The 15,690-nt window shown below is 37.4% G+C and overlaps 1 protein-coding gene across 1 annotated transcript in view; it reads left to right on the plus strand.

Annotated features, from left to right (window-relative positions):
• The window catches only part of LOC124162779 (RNA 3'-terminal phosphate cyclase), a 34,293-nt gene that overhangs the window by 10,884 nt on the left and 7,719 nt on the right, over window positions 1–15,690 (plus strand). The window contains exons 6-7 of the mRNA XM_046539418.1: window positions 3,437–3,587; window positions 4,270–4,406. Of these exons, the coding sequence (XP_046395374.1) occupies window positions 3,437–3,587; window positions 4,270–4,406 (288 nt within the window). The remainder of the gene's footprint in view (window positions 1–3,436; window positions 3,588–4,269; window positions 4,407–15,690) is intronic.

The following is a 15,690-nucleotide window of genomic DNA, read 5'->3' on the forward strand; positions in this document are numbered from 1 at the left end:
GTTCTCCGTCCGGATACTGTGCTCCATCATCTTTGCAGACGTTGCTACGAAAGACTTTATTCTTCATCACGACCATATTCTTCATACCGTGTGTGAAGTGCTATGTTCATATAGTATTTCTCTCTTCTTTTATGCCGACAGGAGCAAGGTTCCAACCGGAAAACGACAAGAGAAACATCTTCCATTATCGGAGAAATAAATAGAGAATCGTTATTATCCGCATTGATTGTTTTCCTACAAGAGATGTTTCATAATTTCTCAACGTGTGTGAAGTATTGGTTCACTTGCGTGAATTCTCAAAAATGTCACGCAAAAACTTGTACCTTCACCTCATTTAGTTTTCATGTTCCTTTCTCCGCCGTATTGAAAGTTATGCAAAGGATCATTGACATAGAGAAAAGATTTTCTTAGCTTTAGCACTAAAAAATAGTCGCGCCGTAATCGTAAATAAATTAGTGTGGAAAGAGCAAAGAAAATAGTTTCAATTGAAACGTCAGCAGAGAAAAAGAGAGAGAATTATAAGCGCGGCACCATTTCCCCGATAGTGGAAGATACTTTTTCAGCCTCTCTCCGGTTAATAACTTACCCCCGTTGCAGATAAGGATGAACCATGCCCTTCTCCACAATCGGGGAACGTTCCCAGTGGGTGGGGTGAATAGGAGTGGGATGGGGATTGCCTGAGGAAAGAAGTGGTCAGCATCCAGTGGGGTGGAGGGGGAAGGAGAAAGAAAGGTGGGGAAAGGGCCTTAAGCTCTGCCTCAGTTTACGTTTGGGGGGCGTATTTTTCTACGACGCACTCAATGCTCCGTAGCCTTGGGGGGGAGTGAATGGGAAATGCTGGGGTAGGAGGGATTTGGGATGCGTAAGGTGGGTGTCGGCAAGATCAGCAGAAGGCTGCGGTAGGAAGTAAACAAAGTCTTTGGAAAGAAAGTTCCCTCGGCATGGGAAAACGGGGAGACGCGCGAGAAGAAAGTTCATGGTTAGAGTTAGAAGTGCGTCTTCATTACGAGTAGCCTGAAAAATAAGTTGGTGGTTAATAGAGCCCAATACTTAAGATATTTAAGTTGTTTATTCAGGAAGGCTGTTATAAACACGAAAAGATATTGCTAAAAAAATCTATTTTTTTTTCTTTTTGCCCTTCTCCATCCACCATGGTTTCTCACTTGCATAAATGGGAATGAAATTGGGGACCTAACTCGTTAGCCATATCAAATATCTTAATGTTTGGATGGGAGCGTGTACTTCTTTTTTATTTGGTGAAATTACTTCTTCACTTTCATCTTCGTCGTCACTGCTATTCTGACTAGTCCCGGCCGCTGCCTCTTCCGACGCAGGTACCGGTGTCCCATTGTCGCAAGCCCGGAGATCATCGTCATGGGCAATATAATCGCTTGATGTTGCGCTCTGTGCTCTTCCTGCTTTTTGCAAGAATTTTTCAAAATCATCTTTTAAGCCTCTAATCTCATCTGCGATTTTATCCGCTGCAGCTACCTTAAGGTATAACGTAACGAATCAACCATAGCCGTGATATTAAAGCAGTGGAATTACTAGTAGGCGAGTTGTATCAATTACCAACCTCGAAAACATCCTCATGATGCGATATCAAAGGGAATCCGGCCGATTTCCAGCAATTTGCGATTATAGTGGAGTACGACTTTGAACCGTGTTTCTACGATGAAAAATGACAATTTTATTAACTTGGCCATTTTAGTAAAGTTAACAAAATCGTTATCTCTCGTCGCAGAAACACTGTTCAGAGACGTACTTGAATGCCTGATTGGCAGGAGTGCGATGCAAACAATTATTTTTTGATGATGGCGTTGATTGATAGATTTTCAAAATGCAGTTAGAGCGGTCAGTTTTGGGGAAGGAGGCCCCCCGCTCGGAGGGTCGAAGAGAGGAGCTAGCGAGGGTTAGCTCGTTGAGGAAAGGGTCCCGGATTAGGGACCCTTCGAAGTGCTTCGGCGAAAAGTAGTCAAAAGTACGTCACAGCAGCCTGCCTTGCGACACATACCAGGTACGTTCACAGCAGGGAAAAGGTTTAATTAGGAGTGTACGAAATACACCGCACGATCTTCCTGACATGTTAAACTACGAAGTATTGTCGATGTTTACGAATAGGCACGTAAATAGGGGCATTATGTCAGTCGCGATATTTTTACTGAACTCCTACTTCCCCTTAATTCCCTCCGTGAGGTTTTAGGCTAACCCTTTCTCTCTAAAGTTGCACTATGATTTACGATTTCACACTTTTGATGAACCACAGTTGGAAGCGCTGATTTTTTAGCTACTAACGCCGGCGTAACTAGTTTTGTTGACAAATATTTCGCCATAGTTCGTATAAACGAATGCCTTTTCGCTCTTGGGGACCGATCCGAGGTTCGTAAATTCAAAACATTTCGTCTAATCGAAACTTCGTATAATCGAATAGCGCCATGTATTTACCATAGGCTTTTCGCCGGGACCGCCATATCACTTCGTATAATCGAAAACTTCGTAAAATCCTGCATCGTATAATCGAGAGTTTACTGTATTGTTCTATTTTAATTATAGCTTTCGTATGAACTTGAAACAGTGTATAAAGTATTAAATTTTCTGAAATTATTCTTAGTTAACCTTGGATAATATTAGGATGAAATATATTTTTGTAGCCAGTGTCTTTTGAATAGGAAAATTCATTCATGAAAGCTGGAAATATTGTTTCTGACCAATTCAAGACCACATCTTATACTACTCCCCTACTGATGCAAACACTTAGAAATCAAAGGGTAAAAAATAAAAATGTATCATTGGTGTGAAGCAACAAATCTCTCCTTGTGCATTGACTAATAGTGCAGCAAGGTGTCTAATTGTTGCAAAGTAATCCTTGTGATGGAGTGGATATGAGTAATTGCACTGTCAATTTGGCAGTGTTAATACTTATATCTGTACACTATTATTATATTTTGAAGGATATATTTTATTTCATAGGGAAATCACGTGATGTGTCGTTCTTTGTCCGTATTGTCATCTTCCACAAATTTTGTCGAAGGCCATTTGTTCTGTTGCAAGGGAAAGTTATTGTCCACTTAGTTTGGTGGTATCATCCGCAGGCCTGGAAGTTTACCCCCAAACGTTATTGACTAGTTCACTCAGACAAAAGAAGCAGGCACATCGGATACTATTGCCCTTACTAATTTTGTCCTCTTTTTTTGATGATTTAATGAGTTTGAAATTGTTAGGCTGTGGACATGAATACCCTCTAAATAGGTTTGAGAGTGGTATGACATTTCATAAAATGATGGTGGAAGAAGCTGGTATCAATGTATGAGTCTAACTTAGGGTAATCATTTTGCATTCGTTGTCATGGTGGGCAGGCATTTTTCTTTCTCTGTAGGTATGAATGCAGGCATGAGTAAAGTACATCAATTAAAAGAAATGAAACACCTCTACATAGGGGCTACTTTCCGCGAGGCGGGGGTGAAGTGACAGTGCAGGTTAACCCTATGGCCCCAGGTGCAGCTCTAAAACCTGTGCAAATGCTGACAAGAGGGCCTATCACACGTGTCTGGGGGGCTGCATATGTTGCTGGGACCCTTCCGATCAAGGTATTTATTTGAATGTTACTTTAGGTATTCCTAATTTCATTGTTCTTTGATATGATTGTATGGTATTTTTTATAACTCCTTAAATTTTGGTTACTTGCAATGGAGTTTTTCCTTTCTTTCCACTTTTCGCCCTCATCATATAAGGGTTCTCAACATATATAAAGTTTTTGGAAGTAAATAGCTTTAATTGGGCATATGGCTTAAATTTCATGTTGAAAAATTAGTAGTCATCATGTTTTAATGAAGCTGTGTATTATTTAAAGGCCAGTAAAACTAGGGGTGCTATTTATTTGTGAAAGCTTTGTTATTAATTTCAGTATAACATTTCACTGTTATGGCTGCATGAACTTAGTAATTACAAGAGTATACTTCATTGCTATTGACAATTGTTCTATGTGCCCTTCTTCCATAAGGTGCATACGTTTTTAATTGTCAGAAAGTAAGATGTGAGTTGCTTCACCCTGGATTGCTCTTTGTGGCTCTGCCAGGCTTTGCGGACTTGTACATTTAATCACTTATTTTATATAAATTATTTCTGTGGTTGATATGCGTGATTGAATTTGTTTAGTGTATGTTACTTATTTTCCTTTTTTTAAATGCCATGCTGTTATGAATATACTTCACAGGTATTATTCTATATGGTTTTTAATTATGTTGATAATATTTATGTTGCATGATCAAGATAGCACAGGTGATGGCAGGTAGAGCTCGAGAGGTTATTCATCGAAAATTACATGGTGCCTGTACCTCAATACCAGTGGATGTGACTACGTTGAAAGAACCTCCGAATAAGGCAGTTGCTAATGGGTCTGGAATTAAGTAAGCCCCTTTACATTTTTTGTTTCTAAGTACTAGTAAGTAAGAGCTCAATGGAGGATAGTTATTTTTGAAAATTACTTACAAGGAGACATCACCTAAATGATGTCCGGGAAACAAATTGGGAGATAATTTTCCAAAAGGTCAGGGTAAATGTAGAAAGAGAGTCTAGGCTTTCTTCCCCTTAGGCCTGGGTTCTAGATAAAAACGAAAGTTAAGATTTGGTGCTGCATTACTCCCATTCAGCTATGTATTCCTCTAATCCACTAATCCAGCTTTGTATTCCTCATGGTTGATCCGGGTTCGACTAACATTGACAACAATTTTTTTCCTTATGTTTTACAGAATCTCTTGTAAACCTATAAATGTCACAAACCATACATTGAAGACAATTATAATAATATTTTTGTACTGAAAAATGAGGTTAAAATTCTATAGATCCACAAATACTTTTATGACCACGAAGGGCTTTGATTGTTTGCTGAACTACTTCCAAGGCCGAAATGAATAAATGAATTACAGGCATCCCCTGAGTTACGTATGTCTCGACTTACGTAAGTCTGTACTGACGTAAGTGATGACCGTATTTCAAATGATTACGTTAATTTTCGAATGCGAGCGCGAAGAAGTAAATATTCGCTCGTACAACCTTGGCTGAATAAAAGCTCACTTTTAATTAGCTTCGTGCTTTGGAAATACTCTTCAATGTTTCCAGCGAAGTAAATATTCAAATGATGATATTTTCACGTTATTTTATTGAGATATGAGAGAATGAAAGTATGTTTCCGTGCGTGAAAGATTGAGTGCATGTGCGTGTGAATGTAGGTATCTAAGAATATAGTAATTTACTGGTATTTTTTTATGTGTTATTTGCTCGTAATCCTAGACACTCCTCCTACGTGTATTAACTGTGACAGTGAAAACACCAGATTCATAGATCAACGTAATATATAAAAGGCAGAAGATATAATGATTATAGGTAGGTAGATGTTGCATTCTTTGGACCCTCAGATCACAGTATAACATAATGAATCAATTTAAGTATTCAGTTTAGTAATGTAGCCTTGAGATACCGTACTTTACCGAATCCGCGCGATCGGTCAACTCTGGGAATAATATTATGCATTTTGATTGGCAATGCTCAAGATGCAACTCTCAGACTGTATTAATGTTTATCGATTTTGTATCTAATAACGTAAGAATACGCGGTAGAGTTCATGAATATCGCAGTGAGTTGAATGAAACTTCACCGAGAATTTACCGTGCATTTCTCCGCTGAGAATTTCACTGCGCCGATCGCAATATCTAAAGCACTAAAGCAAAGGTTCGACTTACGTAAATTTCGACTTATGCTGAGTCTGCCTGTATTAAATAAGCTGTGATGCATGCCATAGATCTCTCTTTGGATCCACCAAGGATTTTCACTTATGCATCTTAATTTAGCTTTCAATAGTTGGTATAATATCATCGGAAAATAGAAAGCGACTGAGCAAAGTAGTCTTCTTTGTCTATTGCTTGAACCAAACTTGGGCGTAGCCATTTGAAGAGTACAATAAGACGATTAATAAAAGAGATGGTGGAATGAAGGAAAATTTGTGATAAAGAATGGGAAAATCTGTAAGAGAGATCGTGTGACCTGTGTAGAGAATTTAATGGAGGGAAACCCCATTTGAGATTTTATGAAGAAAAGAATGTAGCTATCAGAAAATCATGGTTTGAGAGACACCTTGTTTTAGAGTTGGGAAGGGGTGTGTTGCCAGTGATCCGAACACTAGCTTTAGGTGAGGGAACCACGTCCCTAGGGCGATGCAGGAGGCCTTGGAGGTGGGGACGTTTAGGGTCTCCAGGAGGGGAAAGGCTCGAGAGTTAGGTCTCTTGTACATAAGGAGAAATAAATGAGTTTTGTTTTTCCCCGGCATTTTCATGTTGTTCCTCTCATGAGAAACCTTTTCCCTCACAAAAGACCACTACAGGTGTACCAATGCACAACAATGCGTGGTAGCTGCATTGGGTCACTTTTTTGCCGGTTTAGATCCAGCTCTTGATCAGTAAAGGAAGAGTGAAGCATAGTTTAAGTTTTGCCCTGTAGTGGCTCCACAGATGGTGAAAGTATCACCCCTTCATCGAAGTTAAGAAAATGTAAACTCCTTCAGTTAAAAGAAAACTTGAGATGGAATGATAAAGATGATAGTCTTTTTAGTACATGATATTTTTGTGTAGAAATCTATCGTCTTCCTTCTCTTTCCATAAAATATGTTGCTACTTCAGAAAATTGCTGAAAATGTTATTCGCATACCATTGCCAACAGTTGCTTTCATCTTCCTGTCAACTTATCTTGCGTACTATGGAAGGAAAAAAAGACAAAAATGGAAATTTCAGCATGGATTCAAAAAGATTTCTGGGGCACGGGTCACAGCGTATTTAGCAATCCATTCATTCATTACGGTCTTGAGTTCAGAAAACAATCAAAGCCTTTCATAGTTGTAAAACATTCGCGGATTTGCAAAATCTAAAGCTAATGGGCTGGGTGGCATGCAAGCCTGTGATGGGAAAGCGAAATCGGGGAATTATTGTACAATACTCCATTCAGAAGTCCATCAAAATCCATAAAATAGTCTGAAAGTTGAATAATTTTTCTGTAACTAACTTATGTGTATGGGTGTGGATATGTCATTGATTTTGTAAAATATAAAACTAGTGATGGGTCGGTTCGATTCCTCGATTCTTCGATTCCTCAATTCTCGGCCAAGAACCGGAATCGAAAACGAGTACTTGCCAAGGTGAAAAATCGATTCCGATTCCAGTAGTACTTCAAACCACAAAATATACGACCACGTTTCCAAAATTCATTTGAATTTTCGCGCCTCGTAATCGTGATAATAAAACACATATCTTCCTGGGATGTGCGAGTACTCGAAAATTCAAGTCGAGTCGAGTAGTTGGTACTCGACTCGAGCGTTTCGAATAGCATTACGAATGTCGAGTCGAGTAGTTAAGGTTATGAGCTTTCGAGTATAGTAGGCCTAGCGATCTGCCGTCAGGAAGTGCTATCATGAAACTCATGTTATAATGCAGTTTTTAAAGCCGATAAGTCATCCTAATGCCTTGGCCTGATAGTTTCAGCTTGCCGAATACACTAGTTGTCGACATGGGCGCCGAATACCTTTACGGCAGCCGCGGCGGCCGATCGTCTTCCTACCTGGCGCGCACTGGTCCGAAATCGGAAAAAGCTGGAATGAAGTCCAAAATGACCTTTTTGGGGATAGAGACTTGAAACTCAGCGTAAATACTCATAAATTATTACCAGATATAGATTTATATGCCGTTTTACATAAATACGACCCTTTAGTGAGATACAGTGGCCCAAACATGACCAATTTTTCAATGCCACGCGACATATCGTTTTTCCTCAAAAAATCTTTGAATTTATCCAGGTGGTTTTGCGTTGGATGAGTTTAATGGGATATAAAAATGCAATATTCCTTTGACATAGTGCTTTTCTTGTATTTTCAATGACTTTTGAAGATTTTGGCTCTCATCTGTCTGGTTTTACAACGCAAAATGGCCGACCCGTTTTTCACGTGAAATTTGACATAAAGTAGACATTATCTTTCGTTTACGAAAAATATAACTCGGAAAATTTGAACCACAATATAAAGTAGAGATTTCTAAAGATTACTAAGTAGAAATCTGGAAAAGAAAGTTTGCGACGAAGGAAATAAGAGCGATTTTTCAATCGCGCGTCAAGGCTGACCTACACGCCGCGGACCTCTGAGGCTCGGTAACTGAGGCCGATTTTTCAAGTTTTTTAAAACATTAGTCTTGAAAATCGTCATGTAAAGCATGGATAATCGTCTTAATTGACTTAAAACACTAAAATGAGGATGTTAAAAAGGATTATGTATAGATCGACTTGGCTATTTAGCACATTACTCGAAAGAAAATACTAAGGATTGGATATTTTTCGGAACCATCCCACGCATAAGAAATATGGCTCGGGTATTGAAGTAAAGTGAAGAAATTAAGTCACCATGCTTAAGAGAGAGAAAAATGAACAGTTTCCACGAAAGGCAACAACTGATACCCTTTTTCCCTTTCCACCTTCGCTGAGGTGAGTCGCGCGGAAGGGGGAGTTTTCATATCACAAGGCATCTTTTAGCCTTTTTTATTACTGCGTCCGTCCGATGTGATATTCATTTGTAGCGTTTAGTTTCTTTCTTGAACTTAAAAAAAGCAAGAGGTTTTAACGCTGATTAAATGATGTGAGAAGTATAGAATTTTTTTGGCTCTACAAAACTAAAGTTTAGTTCTATAGTTCGTTCGCTTTGTCCACTTGAATTCCATGGAGATTCAAGGTCCAAATAAATCGTTGATATAATTTTTAATAAAAATTCCAAAGTCTCCAAAATCTTGCAATTTTGGTAGGAAAGTACTTGCCCAGTCACACAGCGAAAGCCAATTTTCTGCAGACAGTAATACTCCCACACAGCACAAAGTGAATAATATGCACATAATATTCAAATATTATGCGAATATTATGCCACCACAATGGTATAAAACGCGCATAAAATGTACATAATATGTGCATATAAATGGTATAATGTCCTCATAAATTGCGGTATTATGCGCATAATATGCGGAATATATGCACTGATGGAATGGCATAATTTTTGCATATATACGGAATATATGAGGACATTATACCATTTATATGCTCTTTTTATGTACATATTATGCACGATTTATACCATTGATGTGGCTATATATATGCACATATTATACCCATATATGCCATTTATATGCACCTTTTATGTACATATTATGCACAATTTATACCATGGATGTGGCCTAAAATATATGTGCATATTATGCCCATATATACCATTTATATGCTCCTTCTATGTACATATTATGCACGATTCATACCATTGATGTGGCTATATATATGCACATATTATACCCATATATATGCACCTTTTATGTACATATTATGCACAATTTATACCATGGATGTGGCCTAAAATATATGCGCATATTATACCATTTATATGCTCCTTTTAGGCACGATTTATACCATTGATGTGGCTAAATATACGCACATATTATACCCATATATACCATTAGTATGCACCTTTAGGTACATGTTATGCACATTTTATACCATATCTAAGAACCTTTCATGCATATTTTATACCGTTGATGTGTGAAAATATGCAGTTGCATAATATTCGAAAATTACATGAATAAAAATTGATTTCTGGAAACGAGGAGAAATTTAATGAATCATTCATCTAGACACAGCATAGGTACATTGCACTAAAACAAGGCACAATCCTTCAGCGTTGTATCACAAATATACAAATATTCAGTTAGGAGTCCTATATCATCGCAAATTTGGTTTAAATATCATGTGAATGACATCTAAAGACAAACATTCACCCTTCCATAATCGTTACTCATGAAATTGCGATTAGAAAGTACAAAGTATGTCACACGAATTCACAATCACTACACTCGCGATGATTCCTTCCACGACATCCGCATGGTTGAACATCTACGGTCTTTTCTTAGCGAATGTATTAAAAATGGTCCAAAATGTGATTCCAAGCCACAAAGATGTCTTCTAATCGCATAATTATCTCTGTGTTAGTCATAGAGTTGTGGCGAGCAATCACGCAAACGATGTAAGCAAGCCGTTCTTGAAAATGCACTCCGAAACAATGAAGATAATATTGTCATTAATAATCACAAATTAAAATAATTATACGCATATATGATCAAGTATGTGATATCTTCAGGGCGAAAGTGCAGCTCACAACCTGGATCAGTACCTAAGTGCCAAAACTTCGTCTTTCCTTGGAATAGCCTTCCTTCACTTTTCAAGCTGGGACTCTGACTGAAAAAGTACCGTCATAAGATATACATTTAGGTAATTAAAAAAATTAATTAAAGAACTGGGAATAACACTCAAAATTAGGAGCTGATAATTTCAGATTTGCTTTCAAACCCTATGGCAAACGACAACGACTCACGTACGTGTACTTACTTTGATTTTAAATAAAGTCCTGTTCTTCATACCATGACGCTTATTATTCCTTATCGTATATGCGTTACCAGAATAGTACTGTGACATAAAATAGTTCCGTAAACCCATCTTTTCCTCATTAATACAGTGGAACTTGGTTAGTACGTTCCTCCTTAGTACGTTTTCCTCCTTAGTACGGCGATTTCCCTCGGTCCCGGTACCATCCGAACAAAATACAGGTAAAAGAATTTGGTTAGTACGTTTGAAAAAATTGCGCTTTCCTGGTTAGTACGCTCAATTGCTTGCCGTGACGCAACCCGCAATTCGTTCTCTAGTGTCTTCTTAAGGGTCGCAAACGTCTGAATTCATGATTTAATTTATTATCATTAGTCATTAACATTCTTCCATTCATTCCACATCTCTTTCTTCTACCGTAATTTATCCAAATGCATTTCTGAATTCTTGTGACGTGATGAAAAATAAAATGCGGCCATTTTTCGGGAATGTCTGACTATGAAAAACTACAGCCAATAAGAAGCCCCAATTTTCCCCACCCCGAGCTCCTCACCTTCTGTTGCCTTTGGAGCGCTTGGGAGTGCCCACTGCTGCGCACAAAGTTCGTGAGTGGGCAATTGTTGCTATTGCACGAGTTATCATGATGAAGAAATGAGTCAGACAATTTCCACATTATCTAAAGCAGTACTGTTCCATAAACTCGACGTCGTGCGTATTTACTTGACTACTGTTGCGGGAGCAGACGATCCTCAGGATCTCCACGCGAAGCTTAGCTTAAAAATAATTGATCTCAGAACGAAAGCAGACGACATTAGACAAATTTTGAAAGTAAATTTCAACTGTTTAATATAAAATTTTCTTGTAATTACGTCGTAATTTAATAATCTTGCGTGTCATCAGTCGATATATCGATCGATTTTACAATCGAAATGGTATCATTCCAGAAGCGAATGTCTACGGCTGTTGCCGTAATTTGAAAGTCAATATAATTTTGCCCAATTTTTATGATGTTTAGAAAACCAGTTGACTCACTCCGGGTTGTTGTTATATTCTCCGAGTACGCTGTGAGAAAGAAAAATGACTTGTCTTCGCTTGTCTGAGCTTCTCTCGTCCTCGTTCTGTAAATATATATAGGATAAATCACGGGAGATAGACGCCGTAATCATGAAATCGTCTCCGGGATGTCCATGAAAAATTGCGATTTTTATTCACATGGTATTGTTTTTCATGGTAGCGCTCATTTTCTTGATTTTAAATGTGAAAAGAGTTCAGGAAGGCGATCCTATGAGAACTACCGATAGTAATTGTAATTATGATGACTTTTTCACTGATTGCAATAACCCCGACTGCTATTATTTACTTTCCTCGTTAGTACGTTTTCCTGGTTAGTACGTTCATTTTTCGTGGTCCCTTCAGAAACGTACTAACCAAGTTCCACTGTATTAGATTTTTCAATAGACGTTCAATTCTCCCAACTACGGCAATATGGCTACGGGAACAACTAACAACAATGAACAACAACACAACGGCCATGGACAACGGCAATATGGCTACCAAGCTGCCTACCTCGCCAGACCGGAATATGCCGGTGTGTAAAATAAAAAAATTATAATGATAGTGGAGTATTCTGCGAACGATACGAAATTGTTAGTGATATATTAAAACATAAGTTTTCACATTTTTTGATACAGAGGATGTATGATCATCGATTTTTACGGATACAATCACAGTTTACGGCGGCATATTTAAATATAATGTGCATATTATTCGCATATTATGTGCATAATCGACGGAATATTATTTGCATATTATGCCTATCCATTTATGCAACTTTTATACTGAATAGGATTTTTGAGTTTGCTGCGTGGCTGCTGATTTATGATTCTTATAAGAATCATAATTAATGATAAAATGTTACTAACAACGAAATAATATACATACAATGTCAATATTATTAATAGTTTATGGCGGCATAATATTTAAATATAATGTGCATATTATTCGCATATTATGTGCATAATCGACGGAATATTATTTGCATATTATGCCTATCCATTTATGCAACTTTTATACTGAATAGGATTTTTGAGTTTGCTGGGTGGCTGCTGATTTATGATTCTTATATGAATCATAATTAACGATGAAATGTTACTAACAATGTAATAATATACATATTATGTCAATATTATAGTAATAGTTTACGGCGGCATAATATTTAAATATTATGTGCATATTATTCGCATAATATGTGCATAATCGACGGAATATTATTTGCATATTATACCTATCCATTTATGCAACTTTTATACGGTATAAATTTTGAGTGTGCTGTGTGGGCTGTAACATGGAGATGTCAAAACCTGCTGGCTGAGCATGTAGAATAATTGGATTTTCTGCTTGAGAATTTGAAAGGGCCAAATATTACACTATTCATATATGTACTTAGTATGTAATCTTTATTATAGCTGCGAAAATTACTATACTCAGGGCTCTCCCTTGTAGTTTGGATACATATATATTGTCGACATATTACTTGGGGTTAATTAATTTCAATTTTAACAGTTGAAGACAGATAGAACAGTTGAAGACAAATTAATTTTCATTCATCTCCTACTTCTGGCAATAACCATCAACGATCCTCATTATATTTTCCTTCTTACATTAGGCTAGACATTCATCATAGAAAATTGGAGTAGAATATATTGTAGTATGCATTGCTGTATTGCCTGGTTCAGAAATTATCATACTCGACTTGATACTTGGGAGTAATTTTCAACTTGACTCGAGATCAAAAAGTGCTACTTGGAAATCCCTTTTATATTCCAAAGGAGCAAATGCAGACTAGGGAGCCTGTGACAGGTATATAGTATCTTGCAAGATACAGTGATGCATTTGGAAAGTACCCAAAGTCACCATAGCAAACACTGTTGAAGCTGAAGTGGAAGCTTATTTATCATAGATGAATGCACCACCAAATTCCTTCCCTGGGAAATACTGGAAGACTTGTGTCTCCTACCCTAGGCTGAAAGTATTAGCGAAGAGGTTTCTTGCCATACCACCATCCACTGTGTTCAGCGAAAGACATTTAGTTCTGCAGGAAAAGTATGTGATGTAAAATGCAACAGGCTTTATCCTTGGATATCCTAGGATATCCTAGAAAGCAAAGCATCTTAACTCTGTCAGCTGACAGAGTGAAGATGCTTTGCTTTCTGAGCAAAAATTTAAAGTCTGTAAAAGGAGACAAAATTTGTGAGACATTATTGATAATGATAAGATATTATCAATAAAAGATAGATATTAAAGGAGATACTTTTATTTTAAATTTAACCATGAGTGCTAATACTCTAAAGTAATACCTATCATGTAACATCACTTTTCAGGTACCTATATTCTGTTTTGAAATTTAGCTATTATATTTTAATTGCATAGTGATGATATGAAAGATGCTTTTGTGTGACTGACTCTTTCACAGAGTAATATTTTAAAAAGTGGTTTTCTTGTTGCCTGGAATTAAGTGATATTTTTCTTGGAGCCTATGGCATCAGAATCGATGGAATCGGTATCGGTAGAATCGGAATCGAAATGTCAGAATCGGAATCGGGATCGGAATCGATAAAATTTTGGAATCGACCCATCACTATATAAAACAAGAAAAGAATTGTCGTCATGGAGTTGAACCTGGGTTTCCCACGGCAAAAGTGATAAGCCGCGTTGGATTCGTGGAATAGGACAGCTGAATGGGAGTTGTGCTGTGCTGAATCTTTTCTTGCATTTTTCTTCTGAATCCAGGCCATGGGGAAGAAAGCAGTAACATTTTTTTCTATACTTCCTGTGCACTTGGAGAAAATGATTTTCTCATTTGATTCCTAAGCATCACTTTGTTGATGCAGTAGAAGACTGGTGTAATGAGTGCTCATAATCCCTCAAAAATTACTCGCTAAACAGGGTGCTCGTTGTATCCGAAGGTGCTGAATAAACCCACCTAAGTCTCATAATCTCAATAAGTCTCAGTATTTACAGTTTTTCTTTTGTTTCTGTGGTATTTAGCGAAGTTAAGCAGGAAAAAAGCCATTATCAGGCACAATGTAGTTGAGCATCATCATATTTAATGAAGGAAAACTGGGTATTTTCACTTTTATAAAATTGTTATACCCCTAATTTCAGTGATTCTATTCCCGTTCTATAATAATTGTGATTTTCCTACATGGCAATATCTGACGACGTCATGATGGAACTATATTGCTATACATGAATGAAATATCAAAATCTACATCGCCGGGCACCATGCAGCTACAGATAACGTAGCTCTTGATTTCCATTAGTCAAAAGTCAATGTAAGGTCGATGATCTAACTATGGCAATGTTGCACTTTCCAGTTCCATACCTATCACGGTAAAAGATGGAGGGGTTTTTTACTACAATGTAAGCTCCCTTGCTTTAGATGTAGCCTACTGGTGACTTAGCCTGCCAAAGAGGATGGGGGGAACTAACTCCCTCTCCCGCTGTCATATTCCTCCCATTCCCCTCCCTGGGATAACTGGGCCTAATAAAAGAACAAAATGGGAGCGAGCAGAGAGTACTCAAGGCCGTAAATCACATAAATGCTTGCACATTACTAGCTTTAGGTGTTGTAGATCTAACATACATCTTTTATTTTTTTATTTCAATAAACTGATAATACAAAGCATAATATTTTATGCTTGCTCAGCGGTGCTCAGTTTAAACAGGCATTATAAAACCGGCCCTTAGTCTGTCTTCCTCCAAACTAGGCTTTTATACCTCCATTCCTGTCTCCATCTGCAAAATTTGAATGGGTGATTTTGATTCTGTATATTTTAAAGGGTTCTATTATTGATGGAATGTTTTCCAATTTTTACAATAAACCCTTATGTATTCTTGTTCTCAGCCCAAACCAGGTAACCCTTGGAGTTTTTTTTCTGGAGAATTAATATTTTATTAAAACACCAACGCCATTCTCAATACATCTCTTAATTTATTTTGAAACCATTGGTACATATTTTTTCCTTAACTTTAGATAAATTAGTAACAAGAATCTACTGTATTGTTACTGACAATTGTTCTACGTGCCCTTTTACTATAAGGTGTACCAGTTTTTAATTGTCAGAGAGTAATATGTGAGTTGCTTCACCCTGGATTGCTTACTGTGGCTCTGCCAGGTTTTGCGGACTCATACATTTATAATCATATGCTTGCTTAGTTTCCTTTCAACTGCTTTTATTTTATTCG

The sequence above is a fragment of the Ischnura elegans genome, chromosome 1 (assembly GCF_921293095.1).
Source record: "Ischnura elegans chromosome 1, ioIscEleg1.1, whole genome shotgun sequence".
Classification (NCBI taxonomy): Eukaryota; Metazoa; Arthropoda; class Insecta; order Odonata; family Coenagrionidae; genus Ischnura; species Ischnura elegans.